Here is a 23,749-nt window from a genome sequence, read left to right as displayed (position 1 = left end):
TCCGGGGCGGGGCCAGCCCGGGGGCGGAGAGGGCGAGTCCAGAGGGCGTGTCCAGAGGGCGGGGCGTGTCCGGGGCGGGGCCAGCCCGGGGCGGGGCGCGTCCGGGGCGGGGCCTCCGTCTTTCCGGCCGTCGCCGCCGCGGGGCCGGGCCGCAGGGGGGCGCCGCCGGGGCCGCGCTGCTGCACGAGTTGCCGGGCCGCGGAGGAGGCCCTCACTTCCGCGTCGGGCCCCGCGGCGTCCGGCGGCCGCGCCGAGGGCCGGGCGGGCCGCAGGTCAGTCGGGGAGGCCGCCTACCCGGCCCCGCCCGTGCCGAGGACCGGGGCGCCGGGTGGGCCGCGGGCCCGGGAGGCGCCGGGTGGGCGCCCCGGGGAAGGGCCCGGATCGCGCCGGCACCACGGGCGCTCCGGGCTGCAGCCTCGGGCTTCGGGCCGACTCGGGGTCCCCGGGCAGCGGGGAGACCCCGGCGGGGCTTTCTGGGGCCGCGGCCCCGCCGCTTCCGTCCCGCCTCGTGGGAGGAGGGCGAGCCCCTTGAGCAGCGTTTCTCCAAGTGGGGTCCGCGGGCGGACTGCCCACCCCGCGCGGGACTTTCTGAACCCGACCGTGCTGCGGCCCGGGAATCTGAATTTGCAGCAAGCGACTCCGATGGTTTTGGTGCAGGTGGTCACGGAGCCGCATGGGGGGCACCTCCCAGGGGGCAGGGCGCTTCCGACACAGCAGGGGGTCTAGGTGGGGTGCATCGGAGGCTGGGGCCTCGGACGGTGATGGAAGCTGACCTAGGCGGGGTGCCTCCTCATCCCTGTACTCAGGCTGCTGCTGTGCTCCTGTTGTCGACAAGAAGCCTCCAGGGGGACAGGTGCTTGGCGGGTGAAGCGCCCAGGTCGGGAGAATTAGGGATGCAGAAGTAGGCAGCGTGGGGTGCAGCTGGCCCTGCTGACCACGTACCGGCGGGGCCGCCCGAGTGTGGACCCTGCTCCCATCGCTCGCTTTCTCCTCGTCTGTCGGTAGGGACAGTCGGCCCTATCCAGTAGGGCTTTAATAAGAGAATTGCTGCCAAGTGTCTCCTGCATATAAGCACCGAGTAAATGGGAATTATTAAGAGCGATTATGAAGTATATTCGGTGGACTGTGCACAGATTCTAACTGGAGGGGGTGGGAGGTGGTCCCTGCGAAGGTCACGCCAGTAGTGACACTGCCTGTGGCTTTGAAGAATAGATGGATTTCAGGAAGCTGCTACCTGGGGCAGCGAGAGCCAGTTGCACCCCACGGGTCAGAGGCGGTTCTCTCCCATGGATCGTCGCCGGCTGCTCCTAGGACTTGTAGGCAGCAAAAGAAGTCCCATGGACAAGTGCTCCTTGAAAGCTGGACCGTTGGTCCATGAGGGTCTCTGTCCACCGAGCATGTTTGACACACATTGTTTTCATCAGGCACCACTGGACTCCTGTCCCCAATTCATTGGAGACCCGCTAAATTGGAGCGTCTACAAAAGGATGCTAGTTGATCACATAGTAAAAATGAGTTGCCATGGATATAATCGAGCCTCTTGGCAGCCATTTGACATTTGCTATGAAATACGCAGTGACATCAGGGAGCGTGTCTGCGCCTCTTTCATCCCAGCATTGTTTTAGGTTCCGTAGAAACCCCACGGTCACCTGGAGTTCATCCAGCTCCTGGAATGGCTTAAGGGATCAAGTCCTTAAAACTTCTTTAAAGCTACAGCCATTTTAGAATGGAGAAGCCAGATGATTTAGGGATGTTATCAGTCGCTTGTCTGGACCAGTCTGGCTACTGGTATACATCAAATTGTGACCTCAGTTGCTAAATTACACACTCCTTAGTTACCTAACTTAGGAACTACAATCACCATTGTTAATAATTTCTGCTCTTACGTTTCCTGAAATCTCCAGGGCCAATATCGATCCCTCAGTATACACCTTATGGTGAAATTTATATCCTTAAAGACAATATTTGTCATGTATGGAGGACTGTCCCTGAGCCAGAGACTGTTCTAGATGCATTTTTTAGGTTCTGCGGTTATTCCTCTGATAGTCCTTTGAGGTGGGCACCATCCCTGGCTCCATCTTACAGATGAGGAAGCAGGCAGAGGAGAGTAATTTGCCCCACCTCGTAGGCAGTAGAGCCCAGCAGCCTAATCCCGAGGTACGTGCTGACCCCTCTGCAGTCTAGACAGCTCCCTCAGGCTTACTGTAAAGACATGGGAGGATCAAAGAACCTAAGCTAACCTCACCTCTGCCTTATAGGTGACAATGCATTATTTTGTTTAATTCTTTAAACAGTCATTTCAGTAGCTATGATTTGGTTGGTGAGGGTTTAGCATTTATAAATACTCAGAGCCAAAGTTGTCCAGCTTCTCAGCTGGTATCTCAAACTTCTTTCATATTACATAAAGTCCTTCAATATTGTCAGTGCTGAGTAATTTATTTTGAGTCACATTAAAATATATTTGTTTTATTATCTACTTAGTGTATTGTTGGCGATTTCAGCAGTGATGGTTCTTTGTTTTTACAGAGGTGGACCAGGACCACTGCTATTGTGCAGTTTCTGAGAGCGTTTGAAGGCAAAAATTCAGGTGTTGCTGGGAGCGATGGAAGGTCACGAGGTAGAAGAAAAGGTGTTAGATATTCTTCAACTGAACGTTGGTGGCTGTATTTACACAGCCAGACGTGAGTCCTTGTGCCGCTTTAAAGACTCGATGCTGGCATCTATGTTCAGTGGTCGTTTCCCTCTAAAAACAGATGAATCAGGTAAATATCTAAAGTCTGTAAGCATGCTCATAAATATTCACTAAAATAGTCTAGTTTAAATTCCCTTCGGTTTTCCTAATTACAGTAGAATATATTCAACTAGTATGCTAATTATTGAAACCATTAAAGCTGTTTGGAGATTTATTAAATACGGGGAGAAATGAAATGCCAGTTTCCAGAATCTGCGATGCTGTCACTAAAAGGTGACAAAAAGACATCTGCGTGTAAAGGCCTACCATGACCTCAGGACGGGAGTTGATTATATCTGGAAAGCTGTTACAGTCGTGCAACTCTGTGGGGAAAGGTATTGAGGCTTCTCTCTGTGTTCTTCAAGTTAAAACCTCGATTTCTCTGGAGAGAGCAGCCGCCTTCTTTGTTCACAGGGCAGTCACCGGCAGCGTAGAATTGGTGTTGGACTTGCCACCTAATCTGGCTGCGTAGCCTTGTGTGGGCTGATGTGTACACGTGAGAAAATGTTAGTGCAGTGTACCATCGGCCACCTGGTGGTAGGGGACTGAAAATTAGTGTTCCAGAAAAAACTAAAACACAAGGGTAGGGACCTGGGCTGCTCTCCCTGCTTGGAGTGCTCTGGTGTCTACTGAACCTACGACTGGTTGTAGAGAAACCTCAGCAACTCGAGTAAGGCATTCTGCACACCTGCACTGTTCTGGGGCTCAGAGAACCCACTCTTGCTTCTGTGTCAGAAGACAGAGAGTGAGGAGTCTTGAGCACTAGGGGCTGTTAGTAACCCTGGGCTTTGAGAGAGTGCTTTGCCAGCTGACGGGCAGTTGAATGAATGGAAAACACCAACGGCTGGCACCCAGGGCTTGGTGGCCATGTGGGCAGGAAGGTGGCTGGTGAAAAGATGATAAGCAGGGATTGAGGTTTTTCTCTGTCTCCAAGTTTTAACTTCTTAATCCCTTGTATTCTAAGCTAATCGAGGGAGAAAAGGAATTATTGAGTAACCTCACACCAACTCTGCTAAATTGTCTAAGAAAACCTTTGGTCATAAAGTAGTACCAGCGTAGCATTAGGAGCCGAGCCCTGGGTTTATATGTCAGTGAAACTACAGGTTGACTTACAGATGAACATGACTTATTAACGGGCATGCCCTCATTAGGGACGAACTCCGTATGTGTCCCCTGGCTGGGCAGGGCTGGGGTTGGGGGTAAGCTTACATTTCAGAAGCCATCTGGGGTCTCTGTGGCTTTTGAATGGCCATAGCGGGGAATACAGTCATTGCATCCAAAATCCCAGATGGACCTTGGGATACATTTTCCTATGTGGTAGGTGAGAAAACAGAGGATCACCAAATTTGACTAAACCCTTTTGAACAGTAGCTATTAACTCTCTTGTGAGAAAGAAACATTTCTAATTGCAGAGGTCTTCAGCCGGATTTTAGTTTGATGATTTTATCCATGGTCATATGTATCTATGCACTCATTTTTGAAGTGAATGTTTTCTAGGGGCTTGTGTGATTGACCGCGATGGACATCTATTTAAATACCTTTTGGATTATCTTCACGGAGAAGTTCACATTCCCACAGATGAGCAAACCCGAATTGCTCTGCAGGAAGAGGCTGATTATTTTGGCATCCCTTATCCATACAGCCTGTCCGACCACTTGGCCAATGAAATGGAGACATATTCTTTAAGGTCAAATATAGAACTTAAAAAGGTCTTGGCATTTTTTTAAGTTTTAAAAAATATATATGTATACATATATATACATTTTTATACACAAAGCAATGTGTGTTATTTTGCATAGCCTGTGTTGTCACATAAACCAAACTAGAGAAAGTTTTACTTTTCCTAACTTTGGAAGACACTTTTCTGAATTACTACGAATTTTTTTAGAGACAAAATTCTGTGTTCTTCCTAGGAAAGTATATTACATTGCCACTCAGAGGTTTATGGAGTGTTTATTTCTCATTGAAGATTTAATATCTTTTTGATGGCTTTTTTAATAGAAATATTCTGCTTTTTAGGTTCTTCGTAAATTAACAGCAATACTGTAGTATGTAAGGATATAGTGGTATTATTTTGTTTACTGAAAGGACTAAAAGAATGGTCATGATAAGTAAAAGATTGTATAAAATCTCCTACCTGATTTAGTGAGTGTAGCAGTTTGTTACTAAGTGAAAACTTAGTAATTGGTTTGTTTAATTCACTTTGAGATCAATCTTTTCTTAAGATGCTCTTCCTTTATTTATTTTTATTTTTTTTTTAATTTTATTTATTTATTCATGAGACACACAGAGAGAAGCAGAGACATAGGCAGAGGGAGAAGCAGGCTCCATGCAGGGAGCCCGATGTGGGACTTGATCCCAGGTCTCCAGGATCAGGCTCTGGGCTGAAGGCGGCGCTAAACTGCTGAGCCCCCCGGGCTGCCCAAGATGCTCTTCCTTTAAATCACATTTTAAAGAGTTTTATATGACTTGAAAAGCTTCATTACTTATTTCTGTCTTACTGTTAAGTATTATATTTGCCTTTAGCACCTGTGGGGATCTCAAAGGAAAATATTTTTTCTAAATAATTAATAATAGTAACAACTGATCTGAATTGGTTTGATTTGGACATTGGCTTAGGAGAGGAAGCTGAGGGTATGGTTATTAGTGTAGCATGAAGAGAAAGTTGATTTGGTTCCAGCTCCGCTTCTAGTCAACCACATGGAATTTGCATTGGTTGTATGGGTTCTGCTACTGAAGTTATTTAGAAATTGAGTCATTGGACAGTTCTTTGGTGTTATTTGCTACATCTATCTGCAGAATGAGGCTAAATGAGCCAAGTTGGGGTAGGTTAACATTTCATCTTCTGAAGTCTCAACTCTATAGTCTTTTATTTCTGATTTGTATGCAAAAGGGACATAGCATGTGTATATTCCCTATGTCAACCAACACATACTTATCTCACATGTTTTTGGTGTATAGAGCACTGCCTTAGGGACTGTGTGGGACACAAAGAAATACAACATATAGTTAGATAGCAATATTAAATGAAAATGTAAGACATGTTAGGGTTCTGTTTTCATTTACCGAGTCAGTAAATTTTAAGCATTTCCTTTGTGTCAGGCACTATTCCAGGAAATTGGCATACCAAATAAAGCAGATACAAGTGCTGGTCCTCAGGGCATTCTCAGGAATAGTGCTGTTTCTCCCGGGGAAGGCCCTTGCCACTCCACTGGGTGAAGCCCTACTACTGTGTGTCCCTTGGCACATCATAAGCTCACCTGGTAGCACTTATACTGTGTGCTGAGGGGTATTGTCTCTCTGTGTTTTACATTGGCTGTAAACTTAAGGAGGATTGGGACTCTGTGTCCAGGACTTTGGACACTGCTTACCACATTAGTAGTTTCTTAATATTCATATGAATGACTGAATGGTAGATAAAAGCCGCAGTTTGCATTGAGTTCCTATATTCATATCTTTCAGTGGAAAAGAACACATTAATCTGGTTAATTCTTGATTGGCCTTGGAGTTAAAAATAAGCATCAACCATGGGTCTTAATGAGTAGAAGGTGAAAGGGAGATTGAGTCAAATGGGAAATTGGGGAGGAAATAAAGTTTAAAAGGTCTAATTTTTAGTCATTACAAAGATTTTAAAATTAAAAGTGATGTTGGTAGTGAGGCTAAAGGGGGAGGGAGGAAAATACAATTTCTCTGTGGAAAAAGGTTCTATACATGAAAAGGTGTTGGGTTTTTGGGTGGTGCTTTTTGTGATTTGCTGCACCCCCACCCCATATTCAACAAAAGCATGTTTGGTTTTTCAAGGCATAAAGACTAGGCTGAAATTTATGATCTTTTTATTTCCTTTATGACCAACTGAAATTGAAGCTTTACATGAAAGTAATAGAGCAGATTCATTTTTACTTTCCTCCAGAATTAAATTCAAATTTTGTATATTTTTTTTGCTTCAGGCTTTAACAGACTTCTGTGATTCATATGGTTTAGTTTGCAATAAACCAACAGTTTGGGTTCTCCACTATCTTAACACATCTGGTGCAAGCTGTGAGAGTAGAATTATTGGTGTATATTCCACAAAAACTGATGGAACAGATGCTATTGATAAGCAGCTGGGAGGAAGAATTCACAGTAAAAGCATTTTTAAAAGGTATGTCCATATTTGAATATGAAAAGGAACAAAATAAAGTCTTGGTCTCTCGTAAGAGGTGTTAACTGAATGGAGTACGTGGTTGACTAGAAAAGATCGTCAACACCTGGCGAGCAGCGTGAGCTTTCATGGCTGTCAAGACAGGCTTGCTTCATGAAGAGATTGTAATGAAGACCATTTCACATATATGTAAGCTATAGGACATCCACAGTGGTCTAGTAGATTGCCTCTCTGCTGGGCATCAGAATCCCCTGAGAGGCTTTATTTAAAAAAGGAAAGAAAGGAGAGCAAAGCCACCTCCCTGGCTGTCTCCCCTGGACTACAGTCCAGTAGCAGAAGCACTGCTTAGAAGTCGGCAGGCCTTCTGAGTGACCCAGGACAGGCCTGTGCCTTGGTGTCCTGTTCTGAGAAATGATAAAGGACTTCCTTGGTCCCTCCCAGCCTTAAAATTCTATTCTTTGTACATGTCAAATTCTTAAGGGTTATTCTCTTAATATTTTTTCTGTAAGCTTACTTAACATTGGTCAATTCACTTAGCTGTTCTGGGTTGGATTTTTGTTGTTGTTGTTGTTTTTAAATTCTCTGGGTGTTTGGATTGGGTCACATATTAGTGACTGATGAATGACCACATGAACTTGCTTAGTAGGTATTAAATATGTCATAGTTTTCTGAATTCTTTACAGGATGTTTAAATAAGATATATGAGTGCCTGGCATAATGCTATGAAAGTTTTAGCCAAAGGTGAATCCTTTAAAAATTTTCCTGGGGTTAGGTAATTTTTTTTTAGAAAACTTATTCTTAAAGATTTGTTGATTTGTCTGCACAGTCTGTATTGCAGAATTAACAAGTACTTTACCACAGTAAAAAGAGATGAAATACAGGTTAGCATGAGTATAGTATATTATACTCATAGTATATAATATATAGTATATTCCCTATCTGCTTAAGGAAGGGTCACAGAAGAACAGCTATTCAAAAACAACATATTTTTCCCCTTAATTTAACAAGTACTTGGTGAGTATCTGTTAGCTGTGTGTGTGTGTGTGTGTGTGTGTGTCTATACACACATTCATACTTAGGTAGTATGTTTTAATCACCTTTTGCAATATTTCTAGAGAGGCGGGAAATAATGTTCAGTATATTTGGAGCTATTATTCAGTAGCTGAACTGAAGAAAATGATGGATGCTTTTGACGCCTGGGAAGGAAAAGGTATAGTACAATTCTTTTATTTCATGGCATAAGGTAGACTTTTCCTTAATAAAACAAAGTAAGCTCAAATGCTGCATTTCTTTTTTTGAGAAAGCATTTCTTTCTATAGGTCAGGTATTTCTTTGTATGTTTATCACCTCATAGTATCATTGATTGAGGCAGTTTGCTTAAAAATCTTAGACCTCTTGGTGTGCCTGGGTGGCTAGGTTGGTTAAGTGTCCGACTCTTGGTTTGAGCTCAGGTCGTGATCTCAGGGTCATGAGATCTAGCCCTGCGTCAGGCTGTGCACTTAGCACAGAGTCTACTTGGGACACTCTCTCCCTCTCCCTCTGCCCTTCCCCCTGCTCTCTCTCTCTGAAATAAATAAATAAATCTTTAAAAAATGGTTAGACTCCCGAGTTGCTAGATATTACTAATAGTTCATAACCTAGTAACCTGAAAAATGGTTTATAATTTCAGCATCTGTTAGTTGTGCTAAATTAGTTCAGTTTAAAAAGGGTTTATTTAGCATCTACCGTAGACCTAGCACTGTTCCTAGGAAGTATACCTTTAAATTAAACATACGATGTATAATCAAAAGAAAAAAGGAGGGGTGCCTGTCAGAACTACTAAATACTACATATGGATAGATTTAATCTTAGATTTAATTAATGTGTGACTCCCAATATCGGGGTTGAGTGTTCAAGCCCCATGTTAGGTAGATATTACTTAAAAGGAAAATCTTGAAAAAAAAAAAAAAAGGAAAAATTTTAAAAATGAAAATAATGCCACAGAACATGTCTGAAGAATGCTTAGGAAACATCATCTTTAAATGCACACTTTGAAATTTGACCATTTTTATTAACTGCTTATATTATTTGATAATAATAATGCTATTTAGTATCCAGTGTGATAAGAAGTTTACATTCTGTACCTCTTAGTCTTAAAACAATTCTGGATACTATGTACCATTTTATTGATGAGAAAACTGAGTCTCAGAGAGGCCATGACACTTGCTTAAGGATCACAAAGAGTTACTGTTCTATGCCTATTTTTTTCTTTTTAAGATATTTATTTATTTATTTATTTATTTATTTATTTATTTATGAGAAAGAGAGAGAGAGAGAGAGGCAGAGATACAGGCAGAGGGAGAAGCAGGCTCCATGCAGGGAGCTCAGTGTGGGACTTGATCCCGGGTCTCCAGGATCAGGCCCTGGGCTGAAGGCAGATGCTCAACTGCTGAGCCACCCAGGTGTCCCTATGCCTATTTTTTTCTTAATTAACAAGTATGTATTGAGTGTCTATTAGGTGCAAACACTATAAGAAGTTCTAAGGTTGGATCCACAGATAAATAGGACACATCTTGGTCCTCAAATGATCTTAAAAGCTGGTAGAGACAGACACTGCAAGCAACATAAGATTGAGTAAAAGGAGAGGAAGAGGCTTTTAAAAGCTCTCCCATCACCTGTTTCTCTTTCAGGCAGGGTGCTAGTACCAGCCCTTCCTTTCCTCAGCTTTGTCCGCCTCACTTTTCCTCCTTTATTTTTTTCTAAATCATACCCTGCAAACAGATAGGAAAAAGTGCTGTTCTCTTTAAGCTTTTTAATTTTAGATTTAATTGACTTTGAGGCACTTAGGCTTAAATTGAGGAACAAACCCCCTTGGTGTTCTCTTTGTTTCCTCTTGTGCCTCTGGACTGGCAGTCTGCCCAGGAGGCTTCAGGAGGGCCCTGGCGGGGCTTCTTTCTCCATGGACTCAGGAAGCTGAAGCGGAGAGCTGAGACTACTGGCTTACAGAGCATAAGACTGATGTTAACTTTTTAGAGAACACGTAATGAAGTGTCAGTGGTACTTAACACAATTCTGGAAGGCCTGTGGAAAGCCATCAGACAGGGAACAGAAGTAAGAGAAAGAATTATTGGAAGAAGACAATTATTGTTTGTGGACAGTGTGCCTTTTTAGGAAACCCAAAGGAATCAACCAAAGGTATTTTAAATGAGGAGTTTAATAGACCAGACTGGCTGGGTACAATATAAGTAAACAAAGACCAGCTTACTTATGATAGATTAGTTAGAAATTTTAGGGGGAAATCCCATTCACAATAGCAATGAACAACAAGATAACTAGGACTGACCTATCAAATGCTTGAGTCTTTTGTGAAGAAAACCGTTGAAATATACTTATCCATTCATCAGTTCGTCTATCCAGCTATAAAAAAAAGAAGACACAAAGATTATGGTGAAATATACCAAATATATTTTATACTTTTCATGTAAAGACATCAGTTCTTCTCAGATTAAGTTATAGGTTTAGTACAATTCCTACCAAAATATCAGTGGAGCTCTTTGGGAATCTTGAGGACGTGATTCTAAAATACATTTGATAGAATAAGCCAGTGAAACCACCAAGAACATGTTGGGAAGTAGATGTCGTTAGAGGAATGAGTCTAACTGTGTGATAGTAAAAATACTACATATGGATAACAAGAACTACGTGTAATAACAAGAAGCAGATGTTTCTGGTACAAGAATAGATGCAGAGATCAGAAGTAAACCCCAATGAAGTTATAAGAATAAAAATACTATGTGATAAAGAAGTATTAAATACCAATATAAAAAGATAGATGATTTAATAAGTAGTTGAGAAATATCCTTGGAGAAAACAGAACTTTAACTTCGCGTCATTTATCAAAATAATTCCAGGTGAATTTATGGATGAAAAATGAAGCTATAATAAACTATAATGAAACGTAAGCAAATAATTGATTTCTTAACTGAGAAATAAATCATAAAGACAAAGATGAATAAATTTTATTATGTGATATTTAATATATTTAAAACAAAAAAGTATAAATAAAATTAAAAGGCTAATAAAAACTTAGATAAATATGTTATGTTACCTGGACAAAGAATATCCTTAAAATAGAGAGGATTCATGATTTAAGTTGATTAGAAAATCAGCTCAACCCCTCTTGTAAATAAATGTGCAAGATTCATGACCCCAAAATTTCCAGGAAAGGAGATAAACATGTGGCAAGAGGTTCAAATTCATTATTTATCAATGAAATACATATTAGATGAGGCTTCCCTTTTTATACTAGATTAATAAAGATCTCTCATGAATTCTTGGCAGGAGTAAAAATTAATAATACTTTATTGGGAAATAATTTATCATTATATATCAATAACATCAGAATTGTTCATATTCTTTGACCCACTAATTGTACTTCTAGGTACCTACCTTAAGGTTATAATCAAATGCAGACAAAGGCTTATGAACAGTGTTCAGCTAAGCATTATTCATAATAGAATAAATATAAAAACAATATCAATATCTGTAATAGAGGATTAAATGCATATTGGTACATCTATGGGATATAGTTGAGCTATAGCTATTAAAATTATTATGAATAATTTTTTACATAGATGAATGCCCATGATAAAATAAGCTATTATGGAGTGATCAAAAGTAGGAAACAAAATGAAATGTAAATTGTTTTCAGTTATGTGTCTGTCATATTAATAAGAAAAAGACTGGAATCAGATTCATCAAAATGTCATGAACCATGATTCCTACTTTTAGGATTAGAAGTGATTTTTTTAATATTTACTTTTCTATATTATCAATGTTTCATACAATGAAAGTGAATTACTTTATAGGCAGGAAAAACGTAAAAGTTTTTAAAGTAAATTGTGATCTATCCATATAATGGAATACTACTCAACAATAAGAAGAAATGATCATTAATGTGTATATCAACATGGATGAATCTTCAAAGCATCGTGCTAAGGAAGCTAGACGCAAAAGGCTGTATACTATATGATTCCACTTATATGCCACCCCTAAAAAGGCAAAACTAGGGAATGAAGGGGAGGGCATTAATTGCAGAGGGAACTTTTTGGGGTGATAGAAATGTTCGATGTCTTGACTGTAGCTATGATTACTTGACTGTATACATTTATCAAAACTCATTGAGCTGAGTACTTTAAAAGGGTGGATTTTATTTTATGTAAATTATATATACCTGACTTTTAAAAAGTCTTAATGGATTAGATTTGGGGATGTTTCTGTAGCATAAGTCTCATAGGCTTCTGTGAATATTGGATGTATCTATTATATATAATAATTTATATGCCCAGCTTGCTAAATTGGTTAATATTTATTACTAAATCTTTAATGATTAAAAAACAAGACACCAGGGATACCTGGGTGGCATAGTCAGTTGAGCATCCAACTCTTGGTTTTGGCTCAGGTTGTGGGATCAAGACCTGCATTGGGCTTCACACTTGGTGTGTAGAGTCTGCTTGAGATTCTCTACCCTCTCCCTCTGCCCCTCCTGCTCATATTCTCTCTCTCATAAATAAATAAATCTTTAAAAAAACAAACAAACCAGGACACCATATCCATTCCTGGGACTTCAAAGCTCCTTTTTATTTTATTTATTTTATTTTTTTTAAATTTTTATTTATTTATGATAGTCACAGAGAGAGAGAGAGAGAGGCAGAGACACAGGCAGAGGGAGAAGCAGGCTCCATGCAGGGAGCCTGACGTGGGATTCGATCCCGGGTCTCCAGGACCGTGCACTGGGCCAAAGGCAGGAGCCAAACCGCTGCGCCACCCAGGGATCCCCAAAGCTCCTTTTTAAAAAGGGTTTTATTCAACATCATTTTAAAAGCCTTTTAAAATGCATCTACATATAATTTTTTATCATTCTTTTTTTTAAAAAATTGAGGTGAAATTTGTATAACATAGAATTAAAGTATACACTTTAGTGGCATTTACTCCTTTTACAATGTTATTTAACTACCATCTCTAGTTGCAAAACATTTTCATCACCCAGAAGGAAAGCCAGTACCTGTAATTGTTACTCCCATTCTCTTCTTTCTTCAGCCTCTGGCAACCACCAGTTTGTTTTGTGTATCAATGCATTTGCCTATTCTGGATATTTCATGTAATCAGAATCATACACTATCTGACCTTTTGTGTTTGGCTTTTTCACTCAGATGATGTTTTCAAAGTTCATAAAAATACATTTCCAACTTTCATTCAGAAACTTACGATTTAAAAATGAAAATAAGTTTGACCACAGTCTTGGCCTAACATTTAACTCAGACTATTCTTGTTTGAAAAGATGCTTGTAGGGTAGTGACAGCTCATATTTATATACTGGTTGCCCTTACAGGGTGGTTCACAAAATTTCCCTACTTTGATGATTACTGCAACCCAGTGAGGTGGACAGGATGGGAGTTAGAACCCTCAGTGTCCAATCCTTACACTACTGTCAACACTACAATTTATAATATTAGTATATTATTATAAAATAAAGACACCTATAGATATATATATAGACATATAGACACACACACACACACACACACACACACATATCGTATTGTTTAAGTGCCAGGCCATATACTAAGCATTTTGCATTAATTTACTCATTTAATCGTCACAAAAAACCTATGTACTATTACTCTCATTTCACAGATGAAAAAATTAAGGCACGGAAAAGTAACTTTCCCAAGGTCGCATGATTAGTGCATGATAGAAGTGACATTCAGACTCAGGGAGTCTTGACTCCAGAGCCTGTGCCTTCAACCAGCACACACTCATCTGCCCAGGACCCATTTAACGACCTGCCGATTATCAGTGGTGGAGCTGGGGCTGGTACCCAGCGATCCCTAGACCTGGGTTATGAGCTGTGCCCCAATTACCTCGGCGCTTCATGGGAACGCTTCCTGAGCGCCCTACCTTCTTCAAGTAGGAGGCACGAACTTCAAACTCTTTCTGCCTGCTGAACCGTTTGCAGCGGACAGTGGCTCTCTTAATTATGCCTTTCGATCTTCCAGGTGTTAGCTACTGGCGGGTGCCTCATGAGCTGATAGAATGTTGGACTCTGGAGGAGCGGCCTTTACTTGGAAGCCTCCGTCACATGGCCCCAGTTCGGAAGAGGTTATCTGTGCTGTTAATACTGATTTTTGTTTTCTTAATGTGACCTGTATCTTTACTGCCTTTATTGGGGAAATGAATAATAGTTCTTGACCTTACTAAGCTTATTAATCACCCAGGTAAGTTTTCTGCATTACCACCAAAAGGTGAGTCATGATAAATTCGAAACTATGTAAAAACTGGAAATAATTCTCTAGAATTGAGTTATAGTATGTTCTTTTTGGGAGAGTGTGATTTTAAGAATACTAGTGGACACAGTGTATGCTGTGGTATTTTTCCCTATAAAAGTGAAATCCTAGGCTTTATTGGCAGTAGTCAGAAACTTACTTATTAGACTTAATATTTGGAATTTCCTGTGACTTATTCTGAATTCTTTTCTCCTTCCTGTTGCCACAAAGAGCATTTTTATTTGATGACATTTCATTTATTCTATGGAATTATTAGCATTAAATTCACTCTACATCTGTGCTTTTCACTGTACTTTAAGTACATTTAAGATCATATTTGTTTTTCATTGTCTGGGTATTATTCATGGTTTTCAGATGTTCGATTTCTTGGTCATCTGTTCTAGAATTTGATTCAATGCCCCTATGGAATCTCTGATTGCTTTCTTTTTTTCTCCCCCTTTGGATCTTTCACAGAAATGCAGAGTTTTGTTTAGTTTTTAGTAGTTCATTATCTCTTGTTAAAACAGATCTTTTTTCTTAAAGGCCCTTTTTTACTATCATTATTTATTTTGCATTTTGAGCTTAGAGTTAGCAAATATTGTTTGGGTCTAGAGCAGTGGTTTTCTCAACTGGGGGCAGTTTTGTCTTATAGGGGGGATTTGGCAATATTTAGAGACTCTGTGGAGGTGGGAGATACTACTGGCACCTAGTAAGTAGAGGCCAGGGATGCTGCTAAACATCTTAGAATGTACCGGGCAGCCCCTACAACAAAGATTTAATCCCACCATAAATGTCAATAATGCTAAGGTTGAGAAACCTTGGTCAAGAGTCTAGTGGAAGATGTGGACAGAAAATAAAACAAACCGGAATGGTTTTAAGGAGATTCTCCTCTATATGTCTTTCCTCTGGGGTTTTATTTTTTATTTTTTAACATATTTTTTAAATAATAAATTTATTTTTTATTGGTGTTCAACTAGCCAACATACAGGATAACACCCAGTGCTCATCCCGTCAAGCGCCCCCCTCAGTGCCCGTCACCCATTCACCCCCACCCCCCGCCCTCCTCCCCTTCCACCACCCCTAGTTCGTTTCCCAGAGTTAGGAGTCTTTATGTTCTGTCTCCCTTTCTGATATTTCCCACACATTTCTTCTCCCTTCCCTTATATTCCCTTTCGCTATTATTTATATTCCCCAAATGAATGAGAACATATAATGTTTGTCCTTCTCCGATTGACTCATTTCACTCAGCATAATACCCTCCAGTTCCATCCACGTTGAAGCAAAGGGTGGGTATTTGTCGTTTCTAATGGCTGAGGAATATTCCATTGTATACATAAACCACATCTTCTTTATCCATTCATCTTTCGATGGACACCGAGGCTCCTTCCACAATTTGGCTATTGTGGACATTGCTGCTATAAACATCGGGGTTTTATTTTTGATTCATGGATAAGATAATGATAATGATGATTTAGAGGCAACTGTGAGGTCCCAAAGAATCATTTGATTCACTTAAGAAAATTTAGTTCAGTAGTTTTAGGCTTGAATGTATTATATTTGCATTCTCTACTACACGTCAGTTTTCAGATCACCATGCCATTATGATCCTATTTCCAGGATCAAAGTTCATTATGGTATATTTATTAGCCTCTGAAAACACATCAGTGCTGATGAAAGAGAGAGGACTTGGGGGATTGCTGTTACACTTCCTGGTCAGGACATGATCTTTGTGAAGTGAAATTGATGCAAGCAGTAGGAGCAGGCAGTGTTTCAGCAGTGGTTGTTTGACAGTTTTAAGGTCATTCCGAATAATACTCCCTGTGCCTTTTCCTTCATTTTGTTAATGTGGTATATCACATAGACTAGTTCATAGATGCTGAACCATTCCTTGCATCTCTGGATTAAATCCTACTCGATCATGGTGTAGGATCCTTTTAATGTATTGTGTTGAAAATGGTTTGCTAGTATTTTGTTGAGTATATTGTATTTATGTTCACTAGGGATATTGGCCTGTAAATTGCTTTTCTTGTGGCATTTTTATCTGGTTTTGGTATCAGGGTTATCCTGGCCTCATAAAAAGAGTTTGGAAGAGTTCCCTCATCTTCTATTGTTTGGAAGAGTTTGAGAAGGATTGGTATTAAATCTCCTTCAAATGTTTGGTAGAATTTTCCAGTGAAACTATTTGATCCTGCACTTTTGTTTGTTGGGAGATTTTTATTTTTGCTTTTTGTTTTTGTTTTTTTTTTTTAAGTAAGCTCTAGGCCCTGTGTGGGGCTTGAACTCATGACCTCAAGATCAGGAGGCACATGCTCCACTGACTGAGCCAGCCAGGTGCCCTGGGGGCTTTTGGATTACTAATTCAGTCTCCTTACTAGTAATGAGTCTGTTCAGGTGGTCAGTTACATCATGAGTCAGTCTTAATATGTTGTATGTTTCTAGGAACTTTTAAAAATTTATTTATTTCCTTTTTAAAAAACCATTGAAGTATAGTTGACATACAATGTTATATTAGTTTCAGGTGTACAACATAGTAAATCAACAATTCTCTACATTATGCATTGCTCACCATATTAAATGTAGTTACCATTTGTCACATACAATATTATATTAATTATTGACTATATTCCCTATGCTATACTTTTCATTCCCATGACTTACTTATTTTATAACTAGAAGTTTGTATCTCTTAATCCCTTAGAAATTTATCCATCTCTTCTAGGTTGTCCAATTTGTTGGTGTGTAATTAATTATTCGTAGTAAGCTCGTATGAGCCTTTGTATCTCTATGGTATCAGTTGTAACATCTCGTCATTTCTGACTTTGTTTGAGTCCTCTCTCTTTTTTCTTTGGAGTCTAGCTAAAGGTTGATCAATTTGTTTATCTTTTTAAAGAACCAGCTCTTAGTTACATTGATCTTTTCTATTGTCTTTATAGTCTTTATTTACTTCTGCTCTAATCTTTATTTCCTTCATTCTGCCAATGACGTGTAGTTGTCACTCAGCTCTTCTTTAGAATTTTATTTTTTAAGAGGAAATTGTTCCATATGTAGATGTAGACTCAGTGTATCCATGGGAGGAGATAAATTCAAGATTTTCCTACCTCACCATCATGAACTGAAACAAATTTACAGACAGTTTTGATATCATATCAAAAATCATATGATCATCTCAACAGATACAGAAAAAGTATTTGACAAAATTCAACAACAGTTTATGATAAAAACTCTCAACAAAATGGGAATAGAGGGATTACACTTCAATATAATAAAGGCCACATATAACAAGCCCACAGCTAGCAACATACTCAATGGTGAAAAGCTGATAGCTTTTCCTCTAAGATCAGGAACAAGACAAGGATGCCCACTCTCACCACTTTTCTTGAACACAGTATTGGAAGTTCTAGCCAGAGCATTTGGCAAGAAAAAGAAATAAAAGGCATCCAAATTAGAAAGGAAGAAGTAAAACTGGCACTATTTGCAGTTGGCATGATAGTATATCTAGAAAACCTTAAAACTTCATCAGAACTGTTAGAACTAATAAATTAAATTTGCAGGATACAAAATTAATACATGAAAATCTTTGTTTCTATACACAAATGATGAACTATCAGAAAGAGAAATTAAGAAAACAATCCCATTTACAATTGCGTCAAAAAGAATAAAATAGGAATAAATTTAACCAAGGAGGTGAAAGACCTGTGTATTAAAACTATAAGATGCGAAAGAACTGAAAGAAATTGAAGAAAACATAAATAAATGAAGAGATAGTCTGTCGTCCAGGATTGGAAGAATTAATATTGTAAAAATGTCCATACTATCCAGAGCAATGTACAGATTTAGTGCAATCTCTATCAAAATTCCAAAGGCATTTTTTATGGGAATAGTACAAACAATCCTCAAATTTGTATGGAACCACAAAAGATCCTGAACCGCCAAAGCAATTCTGAGAAAGAAGATTTGACAAAGCTAGAAACTCATGGTTCCTGATTTCAAACTAGCATTGTATCCCCCCCTTTTCCATAGGGGATAAACTCCAAGACTTGCCAGTGGATGCCTGAAATCACGGATAGTACTGAACTGTATATGTGCTATGTTTTTTCCTATACGTGCATACCTGTGATAAAGCTTAGTTTATAAATTAGGCATAGTAAGAGATTAATAGCAATAACTAACAATAAAATAGAACAGTTATAACAATAGACTATAAACGTTATGTGAATGTGATCTGTTTCTCAAAATATCTTAATAACGGAAAGCCCAGAAATAAACCCACACATATATGGCCAACTGATTTACAACAAAAGGAGCCAAGAAGATATAATGAGGAAAGGACAGTCTCTTTAATACACAGTGTTGGGAAAATTGGATATCCACATGCAAAAGAATGCAACTGGATCTCTATCTTGCACCATACACAAAAATTAACTCAAGGTGGATTAAAGACTTGAACACAAGATCTGAAATCATAAAACTCCTGGAAAAAACCCAGAGGTAGTAAAAGTTCCTCGACATAGGTCTTGGCAATGACTTTTTTTGTATCTGACACTAAAAGCGAAAGCAATAAAGGCAAAAATAAACGAGTGGGACTGTATCAAACTAAAAAACTACACAGCAAAGGAAACCATCAAAATCAAAAGAGTATCTGCTGAATGGGTGAAAATATCTGCATATCATATATCTGATAAGGAGCTAAAATCTAAAACATATGAAGAACTCAACTCAGTAGCAAAACAACCGCACAGTGATTAAAAGAAATGAGCAGAAAATCTTAATAAGACATTCTTCTGAAGAAGACAAACAGATGGCCGACAGGTACATGAAAAGATGCTCAACATCAGCGATTATCAGGGAAATGCAAATCAAAACCACAATGAGCTATCACTTCAGATATGTTAGAATGGCTATTTTCAAAAAGAGAGGAGATAACAAATGTTGGCAAGGATATAGAGAAAAGGGCGCACTTATGGTGGGAATGTAAGCTGGTGCAGACACCATAGAAAATAGTATGGAGATTCTTCAAGAAATTGAAGGTACAACTACCGTGGGATCCAGCAATTTCACTTCTGGGTGAAAATGCAGAGTAACTTGAAAAGATACATGCACCCCCACGTTAATTGCAATATTCTTTACAATATGGGAAAACCCAAGTATCCGCTAATGGATGAATGGATAACACAGACACACATACACACACACAAACACACACACAGTAGAATATTATTCAGCCATAAAAATGAAATCTTGCCGTTTGTGACAACATGGATGGACCTTGAGGGCATTATGCTAAGTGAAATAAGTCAAAGACCGACAAGTGCCATGTGATGTAATATGTGGAGGGAAGGAAAAAAAAATCCAGGTAGATAGAACTGATAGGTGGTAGCCAGAGGCAGGGGTGGGGTGGGGAAAGGGGGAAAATGGGTAAACTAGGGTGGTTTGGGGTTTTTTGTTGTTTAAATAGAATTTTTTAAAAATTAAAAAAAACAACACTGTTCCTTCTTCAGACTTTTGATAACGAATGGCAAACTCAATTCAGGAATCTGTGAAGCGGGATCCCTGGGTGGCGCAGTGGTTTGGCGCCTGCCTTTGGCCCAGGGCGCGATCCTGGAGCCTCGGGATCGAATCCCACGTCGGGCTCCCGGTGCATGGAGCCTGCTTCTCCCTCTGCCTGTGTCTCTGCCTCTCTCTCTCTCTCTCTCTCTGTGACTATCATAAAAAAAAAAAAAAAAAAAAAAAAAAACCTACAAAAGAATCTTTGAAGGTTTGTCCAATACCTCAAATTCAATAAGCATTCAACGCTTAGACCGTGGGTTTGACCATTCTCGCAGCTCGCAGAATTGGCGTCACGGAAAGCTAGTTTTACGGGCTGCCACATGTTGCATCACAGAATTAGTGGGAACATTATGGGTCAAGATTAAACGAATGTCTTTACTTTAGACCCCAGAACCTTTGTGAATAGAGATTGTGACGTTTCAAGAGGGGAGTAGCACATGCAGCAGCATTTCTCAAGGAGTTTGTCCGGGAAACGCTCAGTAAATTTCCTCAGGAAACCTCTTAAGGCGGTTGTCCTGGGGGAAGGGAACCGCCAGCTGGGATCCTGCCGGTTGTCCTCTGGGTCACGCGAGGATGCCTGGGAGCCCAGCGAGGGCGGCCTAGCGTGACCGCCGAGTCCTAACGGTCGTTGGTGTCGACACGGCGGCGCTCGGAGTCGGTCTTCCGGCGAGGACGGTCTTCGTAGGCCTGGGCGGGCGCGAGACGGGCAGGGGCGGGCCCGTCGCCCTCCGCACCTCGCAACCCCGACCCCTGAGGAGACCGAGGCTGCCCGAGGAGGACGAACCGTGGCGCGGTTTCCGCGAGAGGCCGGGGCTGCACGGCTGACCGTGACCCGCTTCTGTGTTCACAGGCGGCTGGTGGCGTTCGGCGAAGACGACGAGGCCGGTGTGGACTGTAAGCCGGGGCCCAAGCCCGTCAGATTCCTGGGCCCTTCCACCAGCACCCAGATCAAGGTCAGGAACTCGGCGTCCGTCCGCCTGCGCCCCGCCTGCGCCCCGCAGCCTCCCGGCCCCACGGCGGCCGCGCGCCGGGCGCCACCCAAGGCCGCGGCTCCTCGCGGGGCCGAGAACGGCGCCGCGCACCCGCCTCCCGCCAAGGTCCCGCCGTCCGAGCCCAAGGCCGCGGGGCCGCGCGTCATAAAGCTCAAGCGGACTCCTCTGCGCGCCGCCGCGCCCGCCCCGCCGCCCCCGCCGCCCCCGCCGCCCCCGGGAGCCCCCGCCGCGCACGCGCGGACTGAAAACGGCCGGGGCTCGGCCGACTGACGGCAACGCGGCCGGGGCGCCCCCAGGGTCCCCCAAGGGAGGACACACAGGAGGGGGCCCCTCGCGTGTCTCCGGGCGTCGCGGGAAAGACGACAGACGACCGCCCGCGGCCCCTAGGAGGGGAAGAGGGAGGCGGCGCCCGTCGGGCCTGCCTTCCCGCCTCCTTTCCCCAACTTGGCCGTGGTTGTCTCCGGACAGTTGAATTTCGGGTTTTTAATTTTTTAATTTTTTTTGGATGGTTGATTAGTATTAAGGCAACGAAACAGTACAATAAAATCACTAGAGAAGTCCCCTTTGTTGCTGAATGATTACAGTAATGTTCCTCCTCGCTGCCCAGGGTGGGTGGGCTTAGGTAGGCCGTCCGGGTGACACTGGGTGACCCCGAGGCTGCCCGCGGCCTGGTGACACTGCGTGACCCCGAGCCTACCCGCGGCCTGGTGACACTGGGTGACCCCGAGGCTGCCCGCGGCCTGGTGACACTGCGTGACCTCGAGGCAACCTGCGGCCTGGCGACACTGGGTGACCTCGAGGCAACCTGCGGCCTGGTGACACTGGGTGACCCCGAGGCTGCCCGCGGCCTGGTGACACTGGGTGACCTCGAGCCTACCCGCGGCCTGGTGACACTGGGTGACCCCGAGGCTGCCCGCGGCCTGGTGACACTGGGTGACCCCGAGCCTACCCGCGGCCTGGTGACACTGGGTGACCCCGAGGCTACCCACGGCCTGGTGACACTGGGTGACCTCGAGGCTGCCCGCGGCCTGGTGACACTGGGTGACCCTGAGGCTGCCCGCGGCGTGGTGACACTGTGTGACCTCGAGGCAACCCGCGGCCTGGTGACACTAGGTGACCCCGAGGCTGCCCGCGGCCTGGTGACACTGGGTGGCCTCGAGCCTACCCGCGGCCTGGTGACACTGGGTGACCCCGAGGCTACCCGCGGCCTGGTGACACTGGGTGACCCCGAGGCTACCCGCGGCCTGGTGACACTGGGTGACCCCGAGGCTACCCGCATTCTGCTAACACTGGGTGACCTCGAGGCTCCCCCGCGTCCTGGTGACACTGGGTGACCTCGAGGCTCCCCCGCGTCCTGGTGACACTGGGTGACCCGGAGGCTACCCGTGGCCTGGTGACACTGGGTGACCCTGACGCTCCTCTGGGCTGCGTGGTAGCCGGAAGGTTGGAGAGAACCTGCGGACCTAGGTGAGGCCCCACAGGTTCCCTTCAGTCTCAGAAGGCTTCCTGAAAGGAAATGGGGGGGCGGGGAGACAATAATTTAAGACCACACGCTTTGACTCTGACTCTGTTGAACTATTTTCTTTTCCCAGATTGTTTTTTCCGTACTTTTTTTTTTTTTTTTTTTTGCTGGCAGATTTATTTATACATCACAAGAACATGTCTTGGGATGAGAATTAGATAACATGTCTTCAGAATGAATCGTTAAAATATTTGAATAGTGAAGTTTTGAAAGCCCTTCGGGAAAGAAGCTAAATGTTAGCTTTTAATTAAGTTACTATTTGTTTCTCAGGAATGACCACTGAGGAGTCATTCTGATTATACAGTAAGATTTTTATACATAAAATTCCCACTTAACTTGAACTTAATATTTTTAAACAAACTATTTGGATCGATTCTCTATTTTTTCACAACTATTCAGTTGTATGTGTTTACTCTTACGTGTTAAGTTTTATAATTGGATCCCATATTTCTACCTTCAGGAGGCTGTATGCCTTCGGTGTATTAAAAATAAGTTCATAAAGCAGGGTACTTTTTACTCAGTGCTTATCATTACTTTGAGAGAGTAAATATACTCAGAACATTACTTTTTTACAAAATCAAAACTTTTCCAGAAAAAGTAACATTTTCCATGACTCTACTTATTTGTAAGCCTTAGAGCCCTTTGGTAGTTTGAGAGTTGTTTGTTTATGCAGTTTATCTATTTCTGGTTATGAAATTGCTTTCTTGTTTAGGTGATGTATGAAATAATTAAACCAATTTTGGGTAGCTATCCAGATACCAGCAGCCTTTTAAAATAGTTTTTTTTTTTTTTTAATTTGGCTAGAAAAACGTGAATGACATTTCCCTGTAGAATATAAAAAATATTTAGTCACCTTGAAAAATACTGTTATAAAGAATCCAAACATTCTGAAAATCAAAGATCTCAGCGAATTTTGAGAACTTGCATCTCAGACGTTCCTAGTATTGCTTGATGTAGGACATTTTGGACTGTTGATTCATATAAGAATATTTTATACCAGTAGTACCAAGAGACTTGCTTGACGCAGGGTTGCCACAAAACCTTCAATCTGTTAAAAAAAAAAAAAATGCAGTATCTATGAAGCACAATAAAGCAAAGTGCAATTAAACGAGGAGTGCCTGTCCTCATGGGTGATTCTGTGAACAGCCTGCTCGCCGCTGCCAGCAGTTTAAAAGAAGTCGATTTAGCACATCTAGTCTTTATAAGCAGAGTTTCCGGAAGCGCTTCTAGGCCATGGGGCAGCTAAGGTGGAAAGGAGCATGTAGTTCCTTTTGTGTATCAGTTGTCAAAGTCAAATTCAGAATGCTCAAATACCTTGAACATAACTTTAGTTGGAGTGGTTCCCTGGGGATTAGGTATTTTTTGCATGAAAATACAGATTCTGCAGATACAAAGGAGTAAGCCATGATAACCCATTGCTCTTCCTGGAAAATAAAAAATAAGAAAAGGAAAAGCGTGCCTTATAAATAATGGTTCGGTGTCATTACTTTGGCAATGTAGGTTTTGTGCAGT

General features: G+C 41.9%; 1 protein-coding gene and 1 long non-coding RNA gene across 4 annotated transcripts; one reads left to right on the top strand and one right to left on the bottom strand.

Annotated features, from left to right (window-relative positions):
* The first annotated feature begins 162 nt into the window (after window positions 1-162).
* KCTD18 (potassium channel tetramerization domain containing 18) lies at window positions 163-21,277 on the top strand. Of its 3 annotated transcripts, none has more exons than XM_038585293.1 (7): window positions 163-272; window positions 2,527-2,762; window positions 4,229-4,440; window positions 6,679-6,872; window positions 7,988-8,082; window positions 13,910-14,012; window positions 20,574-21,277. In XM_038585293.1, the coding sequence occupies exons 2-7, from the start codon at window positions 2,603-2,605 to the stop codon at window positions 20,983-20,985; spliced, it is 1,176 nt and encodes a 391-aa protein (XP_038441221.1). In that variant the 5' UTR covers window positions 163-272; window positions 2,527-2,602; the 3' UTR covers window positions 20,986-21,277. The 3 variants fall into 3 exon arrangements, with proteins under 3 accessions (XP_038441221.1, XP_038441222.1, XP_038441223.1); XM_038585294.1 differs by lacking the exon at window positions 163-272 and adding an exon at window positions 474-853; XM_038585295.1 differs by lacking the exon at window positions 163-272 and having other exon boundaries at window positions 2,507-2,762.
* LOC119867929 lies at window positions 541-20,767 on the bottom strand. Its single transcript, XR_005385210.1, has 4 exons — window positions 20,508-20,767; window positions 10,195-10,268; window positions 3,941-4,041; window positions 541-2,743 (listed from the first exon to the last, which is right to left on the bottom strand). It is a non-coding gene; the product is annotated as an uncharacterized LOC119867929 (long non-coding RNA).
* Window positions 21,278-23,749: the final 2,472 nt, after the last annotated feature.

The sequence above is a fragment of the Canis lupus genome, chromosome 37 (assembly GCF_011100685.1).
Source record: "Canis lupus familiaris isolate Mischka breed German Shepherd chromosome 37, alternate assembly UU_Cfam_GSD_1.0, whole genome shotgun sequence".
Classification (NCBI taxonomy): Eukaryota; Metazoa; Chordata; class Mammalia; order Carnivora; family Canidae; genus Canis; species Canis lupus.
This window is presented reverse-complemented; position numbering and strand designations above follow the sequence as displayed.